General features: G+C 37.6%; 1 protein-coding gene across 1 annotated transcript in view; it reads right to left on the reverse strand.

Moving 5' to 3' along the window:
- The window catches only part of TM9SF3 (transmembrane 9 superfamily member 3), a gene marked incomplete at both ends in the record, with an annotated part of 42,687 nt that overhangs the window by 12,683 nt on the left and 7,720 nt on the right, over window positions 1-22,284 (reverse strand). The window contains 8 exons of the mRNA XM_079535822.1: window positions 2,623-2,753; window positions 4,198-4,292; window positions 7,095-7,261; window positions 7,767-7,898; window positions 10,466-10,543; window positions 12,610-12,770; window positions 14,380-14,502; window positions 21,007-21,202. Of these exons, the coding sequence (XP_079391948.1) occupies window positions 2,623-2,753; window positions 4,198-4,292; window positions 7,095-7,261; window positions 7,767-7,898; window positions 10,466-10,543; window positions 12,610-12,770; window positions 14,380-14,502; window positions 21,007-21,202 (1,083 nt within the window). The remainder of the gene's footprint in view (window positions 1-2,622; window positions 2,754-4,197; window positions 4,293-7,094; window positions 7,262-7,766; window positions 7,899-10,465; window positions 10,544-12,609; window positions 12,771-14,379; window positions 14,503-21,006; window positions 21,203-22,284) is intronic.

The raw sequence follows: 22,284 nt of genomic DNA on the forward strand, positions 1-22,284 counted from the left end.
TTCCTAGTCCTTGCCACATCTTCGAGGCAATCTCAGACATCAAGAAAAAGATATTCAAGGTGCACAAAGCTTTGATGTTTAAAACAGTTCTAAAACAACAGTCAGGTGTATGATGGTCCTGGAGGGATCGATTATTCTGAGTACTTAAACACAAAATGCAGAGAAGCAGATAGCAGGTAGATCAAAGATGCAGAAACTGTGTGTCAACTTGCTTATCTTGGTTTTGACAGCATCAGCTGCCCTTGCCTAGACTTAACAGAAAGAATCTGTCTGGAAGAAGGAATTAAGGTGCAGAGAAGTGAACCTTGCAGTTCATTTGCAAGTAGCAATGCGAAACAGGGCAAATCACAGGATGTCATATTAAAGCACAGTTTTTTAGCAACCTTTTAGCCCAGAAATTCTTTTCAGAAATTCAGTTTTGGCTTTTTCCACTTTTACAGCACTGAAGGATAAATAGTTAATTCTTGCCAGAAACTTTAAATCAAAGAGGGTAGCCTCAACATATCCCAGGGTAGGTACGTCATTTCCGAGTTTTGAGTGTATTCAGCTGACAGACTTTAATTCCACAAAACAGAAGCAGCAACAAGTTTACATTAGAGAATTATGGAAGATTCTCTACATTAAAAACAAAGGTGACAAGATGCAAAGGTATCTTATCCACATATCTAGAGAGCTTCCCAGGGACTTCAGACCCCAGCATAACACAGTAATTTCAAACAGTTTTCACGGCCTTTCACAACCAGCCCCATTAGTTAATTTGAATTCATTAGAGCGTTGATGATTCTGATGAAGTTTCCAATTCATAACCCGCTCCTACTAAAAGTCCCCTAACTCCACTGAAGTTTTATTACCAGTCATAACGATTCAAACACGCTCATAAAACCTTGAGACTGTTAAAATCACTATGTATAAAGACCCCTAACATCCCTGGTTAAGTGACCCCTAAAGATTTATATTCCCATCTGCTTTTGCACGTCCATGTTTCCATGATCTTAAAATACACGTCAGCTGAACAGATTTACAAGACAAACTTCAGCGCAGGTGGAATTCCCTTTCCTCAGCATTTCTGAGTTCCAACTGGGAATACAGAGTGAGAAATCTGATATCATAAATGCTTGCTCAGCAGTAAAACACATCCCCTTTGCACATGTCAAAGATCAATGTTATAAAACTTTCTGACAATACTGTACATGACTGTAAGCTTAGGAAAGAAAAAACACTACAATATCCCTTTGGGGCACACACTGATTAATACAAACATAATCAAAGAAAATTTTAGTCCATCTTCTTCAAGAAGAAAATCAGAAAAACTAAATGAACAGTTTATAAACACATTTAACTTGATTTTGTACTTAGTTTTGTAACAATTAATCAATGCAAAAAGTTGGTAATTTGGTGGACATTGTAAATACCTCTTATAAAGAACTATAATCAGCACAAACATAAGAAGTAATTACTATTCTATTGGAAAAAGTTATTAAAAGCCTTTGCCTGGAACTAGAATTGTCTCTTTCATTTTAATTACCATTTATGATTTCTACCACATTCATTATTTAACAATGTGTTCTTCAGAAATATTTCCAGTCATATATTGAGTTTGATTATAACTCTAATATTACAATTTATATGATAAAAATTGTGTTAATAAGCTACATTTTGCAATAGACAAACTAAGAAGAAATCCACAGCTACTCAAATCTCTCTGATTGAACAATTCACTAAATCTGGTGCAAAAAGAAGGGAGCTATGACAAATGTTACATATTATGATTTGCTACAGATCCTACAAAGATAACAAGTCTTCCCTTCAGTATTTCTTGAAGAACTGTTGCATAAAATTTTAAAAAGCTATTTTGTAGCACTTTAAAAAGTTCTCCTCTGAAATAACACCCCTTGTAAGATCAAAAAGAAATTCCGCTGAAGTGCCAAGTTATTATTTCCTATTTTGTATTCACAGGGTTATTTCAGGTTACTTAAAGGGCCAACAATAGCACAAAAAAAAAAAAAAAAAACCCTCACAAAAGCCATGAGAAACAAGAAAAGTTACACTGATTAAATACTGAAGAATCCAGCAAGCATTGTTCACCAAGTGACACGGTTAACACACAGTCACAAGACCATAACTGGATACTAAATACCTATTCAGAAAGTAAAAACAGTGATTCTTTTTTTCAAACCCAGATTTGCTCAGGACTTCTTGTCTCAAATTTTAAAGCTTTTTTTTTTTTTTTTTTTTTTTTTTTTCCTTTCTTTCCCTGCTTGACTACAGTAATTTGGAAGTGGTTTTCACTTGGATTCCTTTTGGATTATGTTTAAGTTTATAAACAGTTGGCATTTGTCATCCAGTTGAACATTCAAGTCGCCGACTTCATGTGTTGTACAGGATTATTACAGAATGAAGATCAAGCACAAAGCAGAAGGGACATTTTAAGAAGAGAGAGGCCTGCTGCTGGAAATCAGCATCTGTTATGATTAAAGGAAATTATACTTGAAGCACATTAAAACTTCCCAGTTTAAATTTGTAACTAAAAAGCTGAAACCATGACTCACAACCGTATTTTGATTAAAAGGTAGTTCTCCCATGTCTACAGTGGTTTTTAAACTCTCCACTAAAATGACTCACCATGGTTCCAAATGGTATAGCTCTTGAAGCATGGTAGTAGATGGCAATGAAGTTAATGAAGAAGGCAGTTCCACACACCATTGCTGGAATAAGGAAAGCTCCAATGAACATCTGTTTTATCCATCGCCTTCCTGTAAGAAGGAACATTCCAATGGAATCTGTTTAGAAAGTTCCTTAAGAAACACCAGTAAGCTCTCCAGAATTTAGGTATTTGATTTCTTCTCCCAAAAAAAGATGAAAGAGATAAGTAACGACAAACTGCAAGGATACAAGAGCCAAGAGCCAACTACCCTTTTTATTTGGCTTCCGGAAACTTCTATGAGACAGTACATTAATCAATTTACTAGGACACGTGAAAAGAAAAACAGACGTGGTGTGAGCACGTTCTGGCTGAAAAACAGCATGCACTGACAAAGATGGCCAAAGAAACTGGGGTATAAAACATCAGCACATACCTAGGCTACAGACGGGCAGTGCCAGAGATTGTAGAGCTGGCTCCACTGCAAAGCCTGCTCACATCCTGGGGTTATGGCTACACCGCATGAGAACTCTGCTCTGGGGCCAGCTCAGCAGTATAGCACCTGCTCCAGGTTGTCTCAATCCAACTAAGCTGAATTCATGCATTCAGGATGCATTAAACAACTAGCTAACCCAGGTGTAAAGCAAAATATACAGCAAAACAGAATTCAGATCTCTTCAGTAGCAGAAAAGTTAGAAGGAAAAGGATTCCTAAACACCACACGTAAGGGGAAAAACAACATTTGCTACCAGGTATTACTGTATACATCTCCCTTAGGAGCTTCAAAACAAAGCTTCTCTTGGACAATACCTTAATTTTCACTGTATATATTCACTTTCTAAAGCTCTTAAATAACATATATATTTTAAGTATACACAACATACATGGTTCTGTAGTGTGCACTAAATGTAAAACAGTCAGAAGAACAGCATACATTTTTCAAGACCATCATATGCATTTTCACCATGAGCCAATATGATAGCATTTCACAGTCTACTGCATTGGAACTGGAAACAAAATGCAAATCTGGCTGAACTACAGAGCTTGGAACACAATTTTGGATCAGTAAATGATTTACGTAGATCTGCTTTCCTAGAAATCACTAGCTTAATACGTAGGCGACACACATACAGATGTCTAACCTCCAAACTCATGATGGATTTCAGTGCAGTTAAGACTGAATACTTTCAATCACACCAGAATTATTTTCCCTATTTTTTTCCTAAAATAAGGGCTTTCCTAAAACCCTGTATAAGATAACAGACACTGATTACTTTCGTATTGCAGAGTAAGGCATGGATTAAGCTAGAAGAACCGCAAGGATGTACTTATTATCTTTAAATTAACCACAGTTTCGCTATTTTTACACAGAAAACAGAGCCAATATGGAATAAAGAAGTAACACAAAACTTAAATATATTCAAAATAATTACTATCTCAATGGATTCCAACTGAAAGATGTTACTCCATGAGAATACTTCTAAGTCACTGAAAATAAAAATAACACTCTTCATAAAACACTGTAATGAACATGTTGAAACACAAAAGCAATTTACCTCCTTGTCTAGCATAAAGACTTCCTCCAAAATATCCGTTCACTGGAGATGTTGCAGCATAAACAAATATAGCTGTACTAAGCATTGATCCTCTCCTACAAGATATGGTTTTGTAAATGAAATAGAAAAGCAAACAGTATTAGAGAAAAGATTATAGAGAAAATGTGCAAATGTAGGTAAAGTCTACATAAAAATGAGAACTATTTGTATTCAAACCTTCTGGTCAACTATAACTCAATCTGGGAAACATGGGTCCGGCATACAAAATGCTTTCATATTATGCACTTATTTTCAGTAGAATCAAGTACAAAATCTCATCTCTGCCCAAAATACTCTCGCATTTGGATTCGTATCAGCGAATGCAATATTTAACTGTCATATATTAAACGTAAGATTCAACTGCTGCAGATAAAAGGTACCCTTTGATTAACATTAAAGTCAGCGTTAAAAAAATTGACTATGATTCTGAAAAATGTTTCTGCCATCCCTCAGACTCTCAACTTTTAAGACCAAAAGTGTTCACCTTGGAGAAAATTAGAAAACTGGAGTTAGAAACTATAAATACTGGAACCACAATCAACACAGAGTAGTCAAATCAGAAGAGTCTATTTCTAAAGAGATAGAGAATCTATCTCTATCTATCTATCTAAAGAGATTTCTAAGAGAAGAGTCGTTTCTAAATTATCACCTCATTAAACGTTGAAGTATTTATCTTGGCATACTTTCTGAAACTTTACATGCAAACCTAATAATTTTAAATTATAAAAACCATCCCAGCACACATTTTTTAAATGATACTTAAGAATAGCAAGATGCAAATTATCTGTGAAGAGAACTGTTTCTCCATATCCCTCTGCCACCTTGGCTACAAGAAGCAGCAGAAAGAGTTCAGCCAGTTTGCTGCTCTGAGAGATTCTAGGCTGCTGGTAATTTGCCTTCTGATTAACAATTGCTGGAATGAAGTCATCTTTAATACAACCAGCTTCCATGACCAGAACAAGTGAACAAAGCAAATGTAACTGCTGGTCACACACACATTAAAGGAGAAGTACACTAACATATGCTTGTTAATAAAGGCTGCCCAGAGAGTTTGTGGATGCCCCATCCCTGGAATTGTTTAAGGCCAGTTTGGATGGGGCCCCGGGCATCCTGGTCTACTATTAAATGAGGAGGCTGGTGGCCCTGCATGTGGCAGAGGGGCTGGAGATTCATGATCCTTGAGGTTCTTTCCAACCCTGGCCATTCTGTGATTCTGTAATAAATAAATAATATTTCTATTTTAGAAAGCTAGTATTTTCTATTTAGAAAGCTAGACAGAAACCAGTTTTAACACTTGTTCTAATTTAAGCCAACTTGGAAAACTGTGCAAAACCCCAGGTGACCACGAAGTTTGATGTGATGCATGTAAATCTAAGCTATCTGTAAAGCAATCAGCAGAGGCTCATCTAAATGTAGAATCTCAAGATTTCTTATTCTCAAGCTTACTCATTTATGTTTCAAATACTCTAACAGCAAAGTTGCTCAAAACACAAATCACTACTAATAAATGAATAGCTGGCATGATCCAATTTCACAGAAAGGCTTTTAGATGGCATCAGGTGCATGACTTTAACAGTTTTAACAGACCTGAAGAACACTAACGGGCAATTCCCACACTGGCATTTATGGCATTTTTGAAATTGCACTGCTATTTCCCTCAACATATGAATGTTCTGGTCCAGGTTTGGTCAAGCCCTCAGTTACACACCCAGAATTCACTTAATGTAATACAAAGACCTGTTGCAATAAAAGCCTAAATGCACACATACTTTAAATTACTGTTCTGTTGCATTTTACAATTGCTGTTACCAAATTATAGCTTCACTACAGTGCACAAGCATTCTGAAATTGCTTCAATCCCTCTCTTAAAGTGCCAACAGGTTGTGTAATTACAAATGCGTACAAGCGTATGCAGAAATACAGACAAGGAGGCACAAAGGGCATCATATGAAAAATTAAAATATGCCAAGATACTGACCACGTAGTAGGTTTTTAAACATGCCATTTAAAAGCAGTGAACTTCAGTAACAAGAGTTCTCTCTAGTGGTGTATCAGGAGTACTACAGCTTTTTAAAAGCAATGGTGTCAAGTAAGGGAAAACAGAACACAAAGAAATACAGTTTTCTTCATTATTCAAAACAGTCACTACAGAAAACTGAAGAATACAATCCAGAACAGCAAAAGAAATCAAGCACATTGAAAAGCATGGAAGAGAACTGGGTGAACCAAAATTGTTATCTTAAATTGGAACTGGAGTACTGCTTAAGAAAGTTCTCCCCAGTCAGGACCAAACACCACCTACTACTGTAGGTTCTGCATGCAATGCCTGCTGAGTGGCATCTGTCATCTGTTTGAAAAAAATGTAAGAGATTCAATTCCCAAACCTGAGACTTGTGCATTAGATTGACTTAATGCACTGTCAGCAGAAAACAAGATTATTCACAACACAGTAAACTCATAATTTAATCTTCACAGGACAGAGGGCAACAAAAAGTGTAATACAGTAATATGCTGTCACTGCAGATAAAAGCAGGAGTGAGACACGCATCTTCAAACACTTCTTTCCCCAACAATCTATCAGCAATACCACAGAAGAACAAACTAGTTTCAAAATATACCAATATATCATGTAAAAAAGCAAGAATTCACGAAGTTAAAGATGATCAAATCACACAGTCAGATTACTCGAAAACTTTCACTAGAATTCAAGACTCCCCCAAAATACTACTACTGATTATTTCCTATAGACTCTGGAACACTTTTTTTTTTTTTTCCAAGCTAGTCAGAACTATCACTTTTTTGATTATTTTGCTCACTTAAGCATTTATATGTGAAAGACATGGAACAATTACACTTACTCTGTGTATAAATCTTCTATCATTGCAACAACAATGACTATAAGAGACACAGCAAAAATCTGACACCCAGAGCCAATAAGTGATGAGAATATGAGAGGGTGACTGGATGGTCTAAAAACATCTCCATGGACCTGCTTCCATCCATACTCATCACCTAGATCTCTGTCCTAGGAATGACAACAAAAAAAAAAAAATTAGATCTGTTCATCGTAATTAAACATTACCAAATTAGACAAACACACAAGCTAGGCACAAATTGAAGATTTAAGATTTAACTTAATAAAACAATTGCAAGTGTATTACTTTTCCACTAGATCTGATGCACTGAAGAGAGAAATGAAAAAAAATACGACTTGAATGTAGGATGCAGTAAGATCTGTTAGATTTTCTTCCTGCCTCTAAAATCCTCTCAAGTGAAGCACATGCATGTATGTACTCAAAGGAGATCTCATTTAATCTAAATGGGGATACAAACACTAACACAACAACAACAACACAGAATTCTGGGTTGCAACCTAGAAGCATGTTGTAAAGAAAACCAGTAACACTTTCAAAACACCCACTGGGAGTTTTCTGACAACTGAAGAAAGCCATCCAATTGCAGCTAACTCAATGAACGCACAAAGAAATTGTTAAGCCTGAAATAAAATTGATTGCTAATGCAGATCTTACCATATCGTCCATTTCTTCCTCCTTGCTGTATCTGGCATAATCTTTTCGCAAAGTTCTCATTAGTATCATAGACACTAGGCCAACCAGAAAGATCACCATCATGAAGGAATTGAAAATTGAAAACCAGTGAATCTACAAAAAGAAAACATACCCTGAAGATTTAGAATCATAAATGTATTTGAAATCTGTTTCAATACAGGTATTGATTGGTAAGACAGCGCTAGCTAAGCAACAATAAGCCCACATTGTATGCAACACTACATTTGCAGAAAGTCCCACTAAAACTGACCTCTGAAACACTACACAAAGCTTTTCAACAGCTGACTGCTGTAACCAAGGTATCACAAATTACTTAAGCACCAGCAAAGTCTGAACAACTCTATGCATGCTCCCCTGGGCAGAGTAAAGGCACAATGTACTCCTGCCTTACTAAGGAGGTTTACACTGAATCACAGAATCACAGAATTGTAGGGGTTGGAAGGGACCTCCTGAGATCATCGAGTCCAACCCCCCTGCCAAAGCAGGTTCCCTACACCAGGTCGCACAGGTAGGCATCCAGGCAGGTCTTGAACATCTCCAGAGAAGGAGACTCCACCACCTCCCTGGGCAGCCTGTTCCAGTGCTCCGTCACCCTCACTGTAAAGAAGTTCTTGCGCATGTTTGTGCGGAACTTCCTATGCTGCAGTTTCCAGCCGTTTCCCCTTGTCCTGTCTCCACTCACCACTGAAAACAGCCTGGCCTTGCCATTCTGCCCCCCACACCTTAGATATTTATAGACCTGGATCAGGTCCCCTCTCAGTCTTCTTTTCTCAAGGCTGAACAGACCCAGTTCACTCAGCCTTTCCTCATAGGAGAGATGCTCCAGGCCCTTCACCATCTTCGTGGCCTTCCGCTGGACTCTTTCCAAGAGATCCCCGTCTTTTTTGTACTGGGGAGCCCAGAACTGGACGCAGTACTCCAGATGAGGCCTCACCAGGGCAGAGTAGAGGGGGAGGATCACCTCCCTCGACCTGCTGGACACCCTCTTTTTAATGCACCCCAGGATGCCATTGGCCTTTTTGGCTACAAGGGCACACTGCTGGCTCATGGCCAACCTGTCATCCACCAGGACACCCAGGTCCCTTTCCGCAGAGCTCCCCTCCAGCAGCTCATCCCCCAGCCTGTACTGGTGCATGGAATTATTCCTCCCCAGATGCAAGACTCTACACTTGCTTTTGTTAAACCTCATCCGGGTGAACTGTGAAGAGTTCCGGGTGTACTGGTGAAAGATACGTTCACAGGTCACAAAAAAATCAGTGGAATAAACAATTGCACTGCACAGGACTAAAACATGCTGCAGCATTATTATGCCTATAACAAGCACACTTTGTTTTCTTACTAAGCTCAAACAGAATGCAAATCTTCTGACTTCAGAAAGAAGCATTGCCCAGTATACTACCCTAAAGGAAACTGCAATGGCAGCTTAAACAATCACAACTGGCATCACCCTTTTGCTTTCCATTTACTTCAGTCAAGAAGTGTATACGTAAACAGCTGCAGTTATCCGACTGACAAGCAGTGGAGTTGCATGGTGGTTTTGTCTCTAGGCTGAGACTGCTTCTGAACACGCGAATGTATTTACCTGAACCACCCTGGTATCTGCAGCTCACTTCAAACTGTCACACAGACGTTTGCTGAAGCACTTAAGAAGACTGGAGCCATCCTATTTAAGTAACAGAACTGTCACTTAAAACCTGCAGTCCTAGAGCTGCCTGATTGCCCCCAAACATCTTACAATTCATACTGCAGTACCAGTAGGCTTCAGCCTGCGTTGTTATAGCAGACTAACAAGAACTAAATTTCACAAGACCTAGTAGAGAGAAATGTTTCTTTAACAACTGCTGATTGAGAGGAAAACCTCACAGACCTAGACCTACAGGCCACATCAAAGGCACAAGGAACAACAAACACTGGAAATAACTTGAAAACTTTTTAGTTTTGTTTTGTTTTGTTTTTTAAATAGTCTTCCACTGGCTAGTAGCTTCATGCCAGATCATCTGGATTCTACGCAGAAAGCTTCTATACTGCTTACTCTACTGCAATTTAAATGCCAGAAAGTTATTTCAATTAAGTTAATTTTCTAATTAGCAAAAAGTTTACCACACAAAAATACTGAATTTAAGAAATCCAACACAATTAAGCTCTTTGCTGGCTATCAGATGGCCAACGTTTCAAAGGGTTATATTCAAACTACTTGCAGAAAATTACATTTAGAGACAGTCCCAACATCCACTTAATGAGTGGATTTGACTGAGCTCTTGTTTGTTTCTTAAAAAAAAAACCAACAAAACAGTAAGTACAGTTTCTAACATTTGCATGCTGCCTTTTGGTCTGACGTTCAGAACAGCACGGTGATGGGCAATATCAGGAAGCTGAACAATACAACATGTGATGGCACCCCTGCTTCAATGGAAAGGACAACTTATGAACCTAAAATTAGAATTCAATTTTAAAAAAGCAATACAGGTAAGACACTGGGGGAACAAATGCAACAAATAGAGGTAAGCTTAATACCGGTTGCTTCAAAACGGCTCCCCACTACATTTTCCCTATAGAAGAACAGTAATGGGGGCAGCCATAAAAATTTCCATTACATCTTGTGAACTAACACACACATTTCAGAGGAATACTTCGTAAGGTTGTCTTAGTACAGTACATACTCTGTGCTGAAAGAAAGATGGGTCAAGGTACTTGTCAAATCGGTCTTCAAATTTTACATCTGACTTCTTCCACTTCACCTAAAGAGAAAAGTTTACAACTGAGAAGCTTATTATAATGCATTCAGCTATAACCACAAAGAAACCAAGCCACATTTTTTAAATTACATACTTCAGAGATTTCCTTCAATACAGGTTCAGGTAAAAGCAAAACCAGAGTTCTTAAAGCTGCACTCTACTGTCCAGGCACAGAACAAACATCAGCCACCTGGCCTTACAGACATAACCTTCCCTGGGCATGTTTAGGAACAAGAAAGAATCAGCCTTCAAGACAGAAGTTACATTTTTTAAAACTGCAAGCTAAAAAGCTGCCACTTAGAATTTTGCAAAACAACATGGTCATAATATAAACATTTCATCCACCAATGATCAACTCTAACCAGAAGGAAAAGTATAAGTTTATCACCATACACTCACAGGAAAATAGCAAATATTTCTGGTACTAATTAGTAGTAATTACTCTATAAGCTCCACAGAGGACTGCTTTGGATCTAGAAGTTTCAGCTGCACTGATGAATTTGCTAACGTGGTAGAACAAGACTATTTTCATCAGAATTTTTGAATGCAATTCTTGAAATTAAATACAAATTTACACTAAGAATTTTTCAAAAGCAGGCTGAGATTAGGAAACTTCAGGAATTTTAGTGATGGTGAAACAAACGTAACCTGCTTTTGTATTTAAAGATACATGATGAGGACCTTCCCTTTCCAGAAGATCTGTCCTGCTATTACAGATAGGAACTTATTAACACAGATTGAATAACCCATCACTCACCACAGCCATACTCAAACTGCAAGACCTCAGTGTCACCCTCACTCTCAGGTACAATACTAAGTGCTATTTTGTTCAAAATACAGAGTGGATCAAGATTAATAGCTCAAAATATTAATGTTAACACTGTTTTAAACAAGTGCATTTCTTTAGAGAGGCTGCCACCAAGAAGCATTGCTTAGAACAAGTTAGATTAAATCCACCCCATACAATTTGTGAACTAAACACTGCACAGATGCCTGACCAAAAATTGCCCAGTGGTGCCAAAAGAGATGTAAAGTTAAGTCTTAAGCTCTGTACACCAGAAGTATTTAAAAGGAACGTGTAATTTCACTCTAATTACTGACAGCTACTCAGTGCTGTCCACTTCAAAATTAACAGAACATATGAATTTCACAATGCTGGTAATATTTGAAACTATAAATTTTGCAGTAGAAACGATTTGAGAAAGCACAGATAAATACAATTACCTGCACTTTAAACTCTATAACTTGTTCAACGTAAGACAAACATAACAGTGGCAAGAATGTACCGTGACAAAAGATCTTATGCTGACACCTACTGCTAACACACAGTAGAAAACTAATGCATTAAGAGTTGGTTTCTGCATATGAATTTAGAGAACGAGAGAATTGACTTAAATGTCTAATGGACCAAATCAACAAGGAATGAAAATCTAATAATCTCACTCAATGGGAAAGATCAGAAAATATTCTTTACTTGTTACCTTTTATCATAGCAATTCAAGAGAAAAGCAGAAAGCTTCAGAGAAAACCTTGTGAGGCTAAATAAACAAGAGGCTATATAAATTGCACGGGGTGGATTTAATCTAACTTGTTCTAAGCAATGCTTCTTGGTGGCAGCCTCTCTAATGAGAAATGCACTTGTTTATATATAAACCTACAAAATACAAACATTCAAAGAGGGTTTTGATCTTAGTTCAGAATCCAGCTCAAATCTGTGACATGCAAGCCACTGCTCCAAGCACTAAGGAAATACATAGCTGCCTGGGGGTCCTCAAAGTTCTAGCCTCCAAGTCTTTGGGGATAACACCCTCCTTTCCTAACAAAACATTTTTCTGCAGATTACACAAGCTCTGGTATGTTTAAAGTGTTTCAAAAATTATTATTTTCATTTTCCATTTACTGCCATTAAACCTATCAAGGTTTTTCAGAAGTGAATAAAAATAATGGAATTAGATATCTTTCTCTAATATAGTTTTACACTGATACATAAGTATACAAGTAACTAACTACCTTTGAGCTCTTTCATCATGTAAACTTTCTTCTTACGCATGCATCATCAGAGTACTTACAGAATACGACATCTGGATTTTTGTATTTGGTACCAGTTTCACCTTTCCTTCACTGGTTAGATTGACATCCACAATTCTATTTGCATTGTAACCAATTTCAAGTTTTTTATAAGTCCAAAGGTAATAATCTTCCCCATTTTCATCTGCTTCTCCAACAATGCCTGCACAGGAAACAAGTGTAAGCATCTATCACAGTTTGTTTTCCAAATATTATACAATTATGTTCAAAAATATAGATTTCTAAAGTTTTGGCAGATAAAAAGCAATATTGCTAAAGCAAAGAGAACACAGCAGACCCTATGTTTTGCTTTTCAAATGCAGTATCTGGACTATACTTTCAATCACAGTTATCTACAAGAACTGTTTGGCAATGGCTTTTTAACACCACAGCACACAGCTACAAATCCTGCGTGAGAAATGTGAAGTAACAATTCCTCTAATGTTATGTGTACTTCTTGCCAGATAAAGAACTACCTGAATATGGATTTAAAATGTATAAACACAACTTAGCCTTGGACCTCTGTATCTTCCCATCACCTTGTTCAGCCTTCCCCTCCACTCATTTCTCTTTCTTTACAAAACTCTGCTTTCACTGTGCTCTCGTTAGCTGAACCTTCAGCACACACTTTTTGCTCTCAAGATCTCTCTCTCAAGGATGAGGACAGCGAGAGAGTAAGCAGGTGAAGGATATGAAAAACAGTCTCACAAAGAAGCAGGTGTGTGAAGGAACGGCACTTACATGCTTTAAGTTTCCTGCCGTAATTTTACTTAGGCTCATCAGTTAGAATTGCCTTGCATATGCCACACACGCAAAACAAGCCCCAGTTCATGCCTATGCCATACAGCCTAACACCTGGGTACCACCTGTTCCCATGGTATTAGCAAAATAACAGAATGCCAACCTCCACTCCACGTAAAAGACATTGTGATCAACCAGTATCTGAAGGAGTGAACTCATACACAGCTCCATACTTTGGGAGATGGTAGAAAACAGCCATTTCAAGCCACTCCACTGGAGGACAGCAACACAGGCAGAAACAAAAAACTGAATCATTGTATCTGAATGCACTTAGGAAGAGCTGGTTGCTCCTTTCAGGTCAGAAAATAAAGTGCAAGTCTTCAAAAGCCCTCAAACAGCTGTTTGAAGTCATTATATTTAGTTACAAACAGTTAATGAAAGGTATTTTTTACCTGGACTTCAGTAAAGTAGAATATGAATATTCTGAGGATTTCCCATTTTTTTTCCCAAATTTTAATGATCGTGCATATGTCACACTGACTTTCACATTAGTAAGCCCTACCAGGGTGGAAAACCATGAAAAACCTAAACCACTACTTTTACTTTGGTTGACTGCCATCACTATAAAATGCCAGGAGAAACATGCAGAGTACTTCTTTACTAGGAATGTGACTGAGATACAAGGGAGGGACAAAATTGGAGTTTAGAAGACACAGACATCATCTCCAACCCAAATACCATTTACTTTAATATCTGAAAGATGAATTTAACCCTAGCAACTTAGTACTATCAAAGAGATGCCTGAGAAACAAAGCTGTTTTTCACTGTTCATGTAATTCATTAGCATTGGTCCTCCAACTGTTCTTTCAAAGCAGTAATCCTTTTACTTGTATTAGTTAGTTACATAAATTCTACAAGCTTGTGAAATTCTTCTAGGAAGGTCAGCCATTGATGACTCCAGGAAAGCCACTAGCACAGTGGGCTGCAATCCTGTAGTTGTAACCTCGTTGTTAATGCAATGCATTACTCACCCCATATTGGCAAGTCATCAATATACATCTGGTACCAATAGTGATTTTTGATAGCATACACAAAGGCTTCTCTTCTTCCTTTGTCCAAGTCAATCTCACAGTAAGTAGTCTGCATTACATCGTCTGCAAAAAAAAATTAAAGCACTATTAATGATTTATTAAAGAACTGGCTCAAAACGAACACGGCCAAGCAGACAGAGCAATGGGCACTGCTGGAGTCTTTGGCTACAATGAAGCAGGTAACAGAGAAGGACATTTAAAACAGAACTGTTAAAGCAATTACACAACTGTGCATGTAATTCCACTCTTCCAAATAAAGAAGCCTCCCATTGACTGAACAAAGAATGGTTTCAAAGAATCCTTATGCTATTTTATTAGCACAAGATCAAAATCCTTTTGTTGACAGTAGCATTATTTGGACAGATACTGAGAACGCTTTTACTTTAACAAGAGATATTAAATTATTAGCAAATAAACAAAATCACATTATGTTATTAACTCTTCTCTTTAGTATTTTCAGGCTCATTGACTGTCCCTGTTGGCACCAGGAACAATCATCATTATAAAGTATTGTAAAGTTCTGAGCAATTTCCAAGAAGAAACAGAAGCTAAGAAAAAAAGGCAGAAAACAGAAGTAGGAACAATGCAAAGAATGCACGAGAGTCCACATTTGGAAATAAAATAAATACATTCTTTGAAGCCAGAAAATTATTTTTCAGCATCTACAATTCACAAGTAATGCTGTTAACAACCATGCGTTCACGCCTCCATTTCCATTTCAAATGAAAGGCAGTAAAAGGGCTCACATGTAGAAGAACTCATGCAGCAATGGATTTAGAGACAAAAAAAAAAAAAAAAGATAGCTGCTTCTGTGAGAATGTTTTCACTCTCCAGAAGTAGAAAATAAACAGAACGTAAACAGATTCCTGCTACCCCTTTTGTTATCACTGAGAGAGCAACCCATTCCTAGTAGATACTCAAAGTAAAGCTCTACTGTGTATTGAAATTCAGCCTGCTTGAACTTTTCCATATGCTACTGAAACACAAAGCTTAATAAGAAAATTGAATTACCTGCACAGAAAGAGCAGTGACAAGCAGAGTATTTCCAATACAAAACATAGTTTCTCTGATGACAACAATTTGTGAAAACAGAAGTACAGGCAGTATCTCTCATCAAGCAAAATTGATGTAGAGCCCAGAGAAGCAGGGCAGCAACAAACCAGCCAACAGCAGTCCTGCATAGTTGGAGTAATTTCCTATAGCCCAGGACAAAACAGTGTCCCTGGCTATTTATCCTGTATGCTATTCTGGATGCTACTTCTCTTCCTATTTCTTATGGAAACATTACTTTTTCCATTTTTGTTCCTTGATCCAATAACTGCATTTCAAGCCTCATAAGCACAATGACAAAAATTACTTTCCAGATTGACATATTAGGCAACAAATATTTTGCTGCTTTGAAGTCACTTAGCCAGGAACAAAGAGAAGAATAATACCATTCTGGTCAGCATTCTGACTGTTCTGACTAAGCATTCATGAGCTACATTCCCAAGATCGATACTGTTACATTTTGGAGAGGTAAGTCATTAAAACTGGCACTACAATTTAAACAGACTTACAAATCCAGGTTTCAGCTTCCATTTATGCCTCTGCTGAGCTGGATCCTATACTTTCTGGACAACAACAACAACAAAAAAATCCTCTTTTGGCATTTTTTTTCCACTTTCACTGATTATTTGAGTCCAATTTACATCAATTAAATTAAAAATAAAAAAAAAAAAAAAAAAAAAAGCAGCAAATGCCTACCTTCTGTACTTGTTGCTAAGTAGGGGATTCATTCCTTCCAAAACGCCGGGTACTTTATTATCACTCTTGGGCAGTCCCACACTATACACCAGTAATAACCCCTTTCTGATGTTACATTTAATCACGTGGGATTCTTCAACACACAGAGATGAAAATACCCTATGAACTAACATAAGGGTGAAAGTATTTCAAAAAGATAAACCAGTGGAGTCTGTCAGATGAAGCACTGCGTAGCACCAGAGCACAGAAACCTGCTTTGGGGGAAGTGCTAAGGGGCCAATTCTTTTTAAGCAGGTCTCTCTTGCCTGCATGGTTGATCATATGGCTACACAAATGGCACTGGTACCAGCACCACTGAAGAACAACACAAGGGCAGGGGTGAGTGTTACTACTGAACTAAAACATAAGCTACACATAAATTCTTTGTTTATAGATCTTCCCCATTTTAGCCTGAATATGACAGCCTTTGTTTGTGGCTATTAATTAAAATTAACGTAGTACTGGACTATAATCTAACGTCAAGTTCCTCCACGGGCTATCAGACCCCAGGAATTGGCTTTTTGTGCTAACTCAAGTGTGTCACTCTGCATTTAATCCTATGGGAGATAAATACTTTCTTCTGCTGCTGAAAAAAGACTTTGAAGTATCACATGAAGGGAATGGACTGCACTGATGCTGACAGCAGCATACTACCAAAAAGTTGTCCTCCATTTTTGGAGATTTTCCTTCCAGTATGCAGAATACCACGAAGACCTCGCAATGACATAACCATCAGCTACGGATCAACCATGTCACAAATTAATTCAGTGCTCTTCCACAAAGCCAGTACAATTATTAGAAAGAGCCTTAGTTTATTCTTACAACATATAGATGTGTGATTTTAATAGCATACTTTCACTTTCAACCATACTATGGTGAACAGTTCCCCCTGCCTCCTGCCAAAACAATTCTTCCAGGAAGAAAAGGCAAGGGGAACCAAGATAAGTGCTCAAGTCATTAAAAAAAAACAGTCCTGCTTAAAAAGAGAATACTGAAGATCTAACTTAGTTACAGAACAAGATTAGATTGCTAAGCTTAAGTCTGCTGTATGAAATGATTAAATGAAAGTAGCTCAGATCAGCATGCAGCAGCTGGGGCAGCTGAAGACTACATCAGCTTTACCAGATACGAAGCTTTGCCCTCCTAAGATACTTTTTATCCCAGTCATGGTTACAAGAGGAATGTAAACTTAGCGATAGCTACTATGTAGTCACAGATATCACTGTCTATATAATAACATCTGCTAAAATATGCCTGCTATACAAAACAGCTTTACTAATATCAGTAACACAGTAACAAAGTTTTAAAGATAAGGAAGCAAGACCCAGGAGGTGCCCTTATGTCACATTTCAGATTTTCTATCATGTCTGATCAATTAGGTTTCATTCAGACGTGTAAATAGTACAAAATCTGGTATCTGACCATCTCCCAGTACAACACTGAACATCACCCTGAACAGCCAGCATAGAGATGATACAGAAGAGCAGTCCTGGGCAAAGAGTTCTCATTCAGAAGTGCACTTATTCAACACCAATTCTAAATAAGAGCAAAATTTAAATATGTTTTTAAAAAATCCTTTCTTCTTTACACTCACCTTTGCTAATTGTTACTGTGTTAATGACAACACCAAAAATTAATTTTCTAATTAAAGTTGCTATGATGGCAACGTTCAGTATGTTTAGTAATTCACTAGGTCTCTGATGTAATGTATAGAGGATGACAATTCAACTGCTTAAGTCCTAATAACTACAATGAATTTATCTTGTTACTATGAAAGCTGAAAAAAAATAAATAAACACAAATTACAGAGAATAAAACAGAGTTGACTCCCATTCAGGTTTCTTTAATGAATCTGACACTAAAAGCATTACACCACCTCCTAATGAAGAAGCTGCTGGATGCTGAGGACACAAACTGTAAAAGTGCACAGGGACAGCTCCTCTGCTTGTGCTCACATGTGTAGGCATCGAACAGCCATCACATACCATCTACCTTATAGACAACATCTGACCTGTAACCACTTTGTTTAGGAGTTAAATTCACAACAAGTCCCATACAGATTAACAATGAACAAAGAGCAGAAATGGGTTGCTAAATAAATGCAAAAAAAAAAAGTAATAATTAATATAGGACATAGTAGAATTCTCTATGTGTGCCACTACCTTATCAATCACACTTAAAAAAGACTAAAACATCCACTTAATTCTAAAAATAAAAAATAAAAAAAGAACAACCAACCAATCTAAACAACTACGACTCTACTCTACTATGCTCATCCACTTCCTGTTCTGAATGACATGGGCAGTCTTCACAAAAACATGCCCCAACGGAGCATCTAGATACTAGTATGGGCCAGCAATACAATCAGAGATGTAAAAGGCACATGAAGAAATATTCTGGGCAGAAGATAAGCACCATAAGCCCCGGGGAAATTGCCCTCAATTTTTCACCTTAAAGAATATTTGAAAAATATCTAGAGCTTTTTGTGTAAAACATCAGCTCAAGGAGTTTTGGATCAGAATTGTCAAAGGAAAATAAAACCTAAGGAAAACCTGTTGTTAAGATTCACGAAAGGCAACAGACATACAAAACTGGCAGGGACATCATCAAAATCAAACCAATCACAAGGTACAAAAACCTATGCACTTTCCCTCTTCTGAATTCTTGTTAGTCTGGAATAAACCCATCTTCATTGCAAAAGACCTCTCCTAAGCAAATAGGAATGGTACCAATTGCTGCATTGAGGAGGTGGAAGTTCAGAGTCACTTAAGCTCTACTTACCTTTGTATAAGAAAACAGGCATTCTGTATCTTTTTTCTAAGAGTTGTATGAGTACCACTGAAACAAACACATTAATTTCTCCATTATCAAAGCATTTTACAGAAGCATTCGAGACTGTATTCACAGTAGAAAGGCAGAAAAACACCCTGGAAGGATGAACATGAAACTACAGGCCATAAAGAGCAGCAGAAGATGAATCAAAACTTCACTCTACTTCATCTGTTCTCCCAAGTAGAACCAGCTTCACAAACTTAAGCCAGACTAGGGCACATACTTCTGGGACAGCAGAGGCTCTAGGCTTTTTCCACTTCTGCAGAAGAAACTTTTCCAAGCATTTCAACCAGCTGCTGAAGTTAAGCCAGTTCATCTCCTTTCTTTGACATCACATCAACACTTCCTCTATTAAAGCAGACTAAGTTACTACCTCCAGGTCCACAAGGAAAAGACAGGTCTGAGAAGTGCTGAGCAGTGAGGATCAGCACAACCTGCTGCAGTACTCCTAGACTGCACTAGCAAGAAGTTGATAATGACAGGGGAATAAATTAACCATGGCTAATTTTCAGAAAACAAGCTGGGGGAGGGGGGAATAAAATCACGAAATAAACCTTATTTTGTTTTACAAAAAGGATGGAGAAAGAGTCCCATTGGTAACAGTATTTATGCCTTTTCAATCTGGTGCATCATCTAGAGCATATGCTTGTCCTTGGAATAACACAATCTCTTTGCAGAGATGCAACAAAGGGAGTAAAAATTAAACATAACAGGCTGTAAAAATAAATACTTATTGTATTCAGACAACAGAAGCTTGGCTTAATCTTCACAATCACGTTGAATTGCTGCCAGTTGCCCTCTGTGTTTTTAGCAGTTTGTTTCCAAACCTTTTCTACACAGTTTGGCAGGAAAGCTATTTCCCTCACACTGATCAAAATTTTCAGCAGGCTGTAAGTTCTGCAAAGAAACAATAGGGCTGTTTTCTGGTGTTTATACAGGCACACCTCATTTCTTCAAGGAAAGATTCAACTCCAAACTCCTTTAATGCTGAGATGCAACCACTTATGTGATATACAACTTTCTGAAGAATGTATGGTTTTAACAAAATCATAATTATTTATTCAATTTACCCAATTTATAAGAGAAGTATAATAATGAGGTTTTCAATTTTGGATAAAACTTTGTAGACTACAGAAAATAAGTCCCCTCTGAAGGCAAATGGTCAGACAAGAGACACTATACTTAAGTTCTTTACCCAGTAAGAACCAGCGATGCAATAACACTACATATATGTAACAATACAAACATTAATTTCCAAGTTGGATTAAACACAAATGTTAAATTTGATATAAACAAAAGAAATCTGTTATATGAAGCTCTGCAACTACTAATTATACAGCACATGGAAGGACATTGGGTACCAAAGAACACAGTTCAAAGAAATTCTGTGGCAGAAGACTCAGTCCCTAACGCCAATAAATGAATCTGCAAAAAGAAGCTAGAGCCACCGTATTTCAATAGAAGTAAATTTGTCAAAGGTATTTTAAAGGTAGACAGCAAACAGACAGATACAGTAACTAACCTAGTGTTAGGGTAGAACTCAGGAGATGCTGAGCACCTGCTTCACCTTTTCAATCACAAAGGACATGCAAGTATTCAACACCACAGAAAAAAATATTCAGAATTGATAACTCCAGAATAATCACAGTAACTATATTCTTAATCATTCATATGCAGAAACCTAATTTTTATTCTATAAAACATAATCATTTCTCTCAGAAAATTTATCTTCTGTGAGCACCTTCTTTAAGGGTCATACAGATGGAAACTTTGTAAACTGAACGCTCAGCAGTAGCAGGCAACCTTGCAGGGCTTCTGAAACAAGGTGAAAGACACCCAGCTGCTGGCAGCAGCTAACTTTCAACTCTTTTAACTTCAAAATCTAATTCTATGGGTTTGTGTGTTTTTGTTTGCTTGTTTTTAAGCGACTGTGTGCTTTCACGTGCTTACCTTTGAATTTGATGTCAAGACCACTAAATTCCAATTCTACTCCTTGAAGTGCTTCTCCTAGGGTTTCGTGGTAATGGCTGATGCTTTTTTTTGATCCCACGCAGAAAGGAAGAGAGAAATATTTGTATGTTTCTTGGCGATTGTGATAAGGTCCTACTGTATTCATCCATAAAACAACTTCCTCTTTATCTTGGTACTGGAAGATAAAGTTTATTGAGTTAGATGAGAATCCCAGCAGAATAAAAGCATTCTAGAATCTTTCCCATTCATACAGCTAGTAAAGCAGGGTAGCTCAATCACAATAAACAGTTACTTTTAAAGACAATCTGCTGTTATCTTTTGGATGTCAGTAGATACAGAACAGGATTTTTCAGCCTGCTTTCCAAGGAAATAAAGGATTTAGCCGAGAGCCTACCATTAAGTATCGAAAGAGGGGGATGCGTCACACAAATCTGAAAGAGAACCAGAAGATGTAAAGAGAAGAACTGAGGAAAAGCAGAAACTGCAAACTAACTTTGTACAGGTTTTGGGGAAACACGCACCAGTTGAAAGCAAAACTCCATGCACCTCCACTCAGAGAAAGTAAGTATCAAAATTTGTTAAACAGAATCTTAGCAAGCAAATTAGACAAGCAACCCATGGTGACAGACACATGGCACTTTCCTAAAACACATCTCTTCATTTTTGTGACGGTATAAATTACATACAGAATCACGAGGAGCACGCAGTGCCTTACAGGAAGCACTACAGCTCAACTGAGGCATACCTACAGGAGCCGAAAGACACAACTGTCAGACAGAAGAACTGTTACTTTGATACATCTCCAACATTCTCTCTGAAAAGCCAGACAGGCAATGAGTCTGGTGGCTGTCATGAAATTCTTTGTGGAAAGAACCGCCTTCAACTTTCCACAGCTACTGTCAGCCAGCAAAAATCACTCCTTGGCTAGCAGCCACTGGGCTTTTTTGGTCGCTGTTTAAGAAAAGTTCTTATCACTATTCATGTATCAGTATTCCAACTCTGCCTAAATTCAAGAGAATAAGTGATTTGAAATCACTACTTGTGCTGCATCCAAATATACCTGGATTAGATACCAGATTTGCAGGTAACTACAAAGCCTCACACATCCAAAACAATTCCTTCTTTACTGTAGACTGGGAGGCAGCGATCTAACTTCTCAGGCAGAAAGAAACTGGCTGCAATCACGCACACCTGCAAACACGTTCATCGTACAGATCCTGGTCTGGTACACTACACAAGAATAAAGTACTATTTTAA

The sequence above is a fragment of the Tetrao urogallus genome (genome assembly GCF_951394365.1).
Source record: "Tetrao urogallus genome assembly, chromosome: 5".
In the NCBI taxonomy this organism is placed as follows: domain Eukaryota; kingdom Metazoa; phylum Chordata; class Aves; order Galliformes; family Phasianidae; genus Tetrao; species Tetrao urogallus.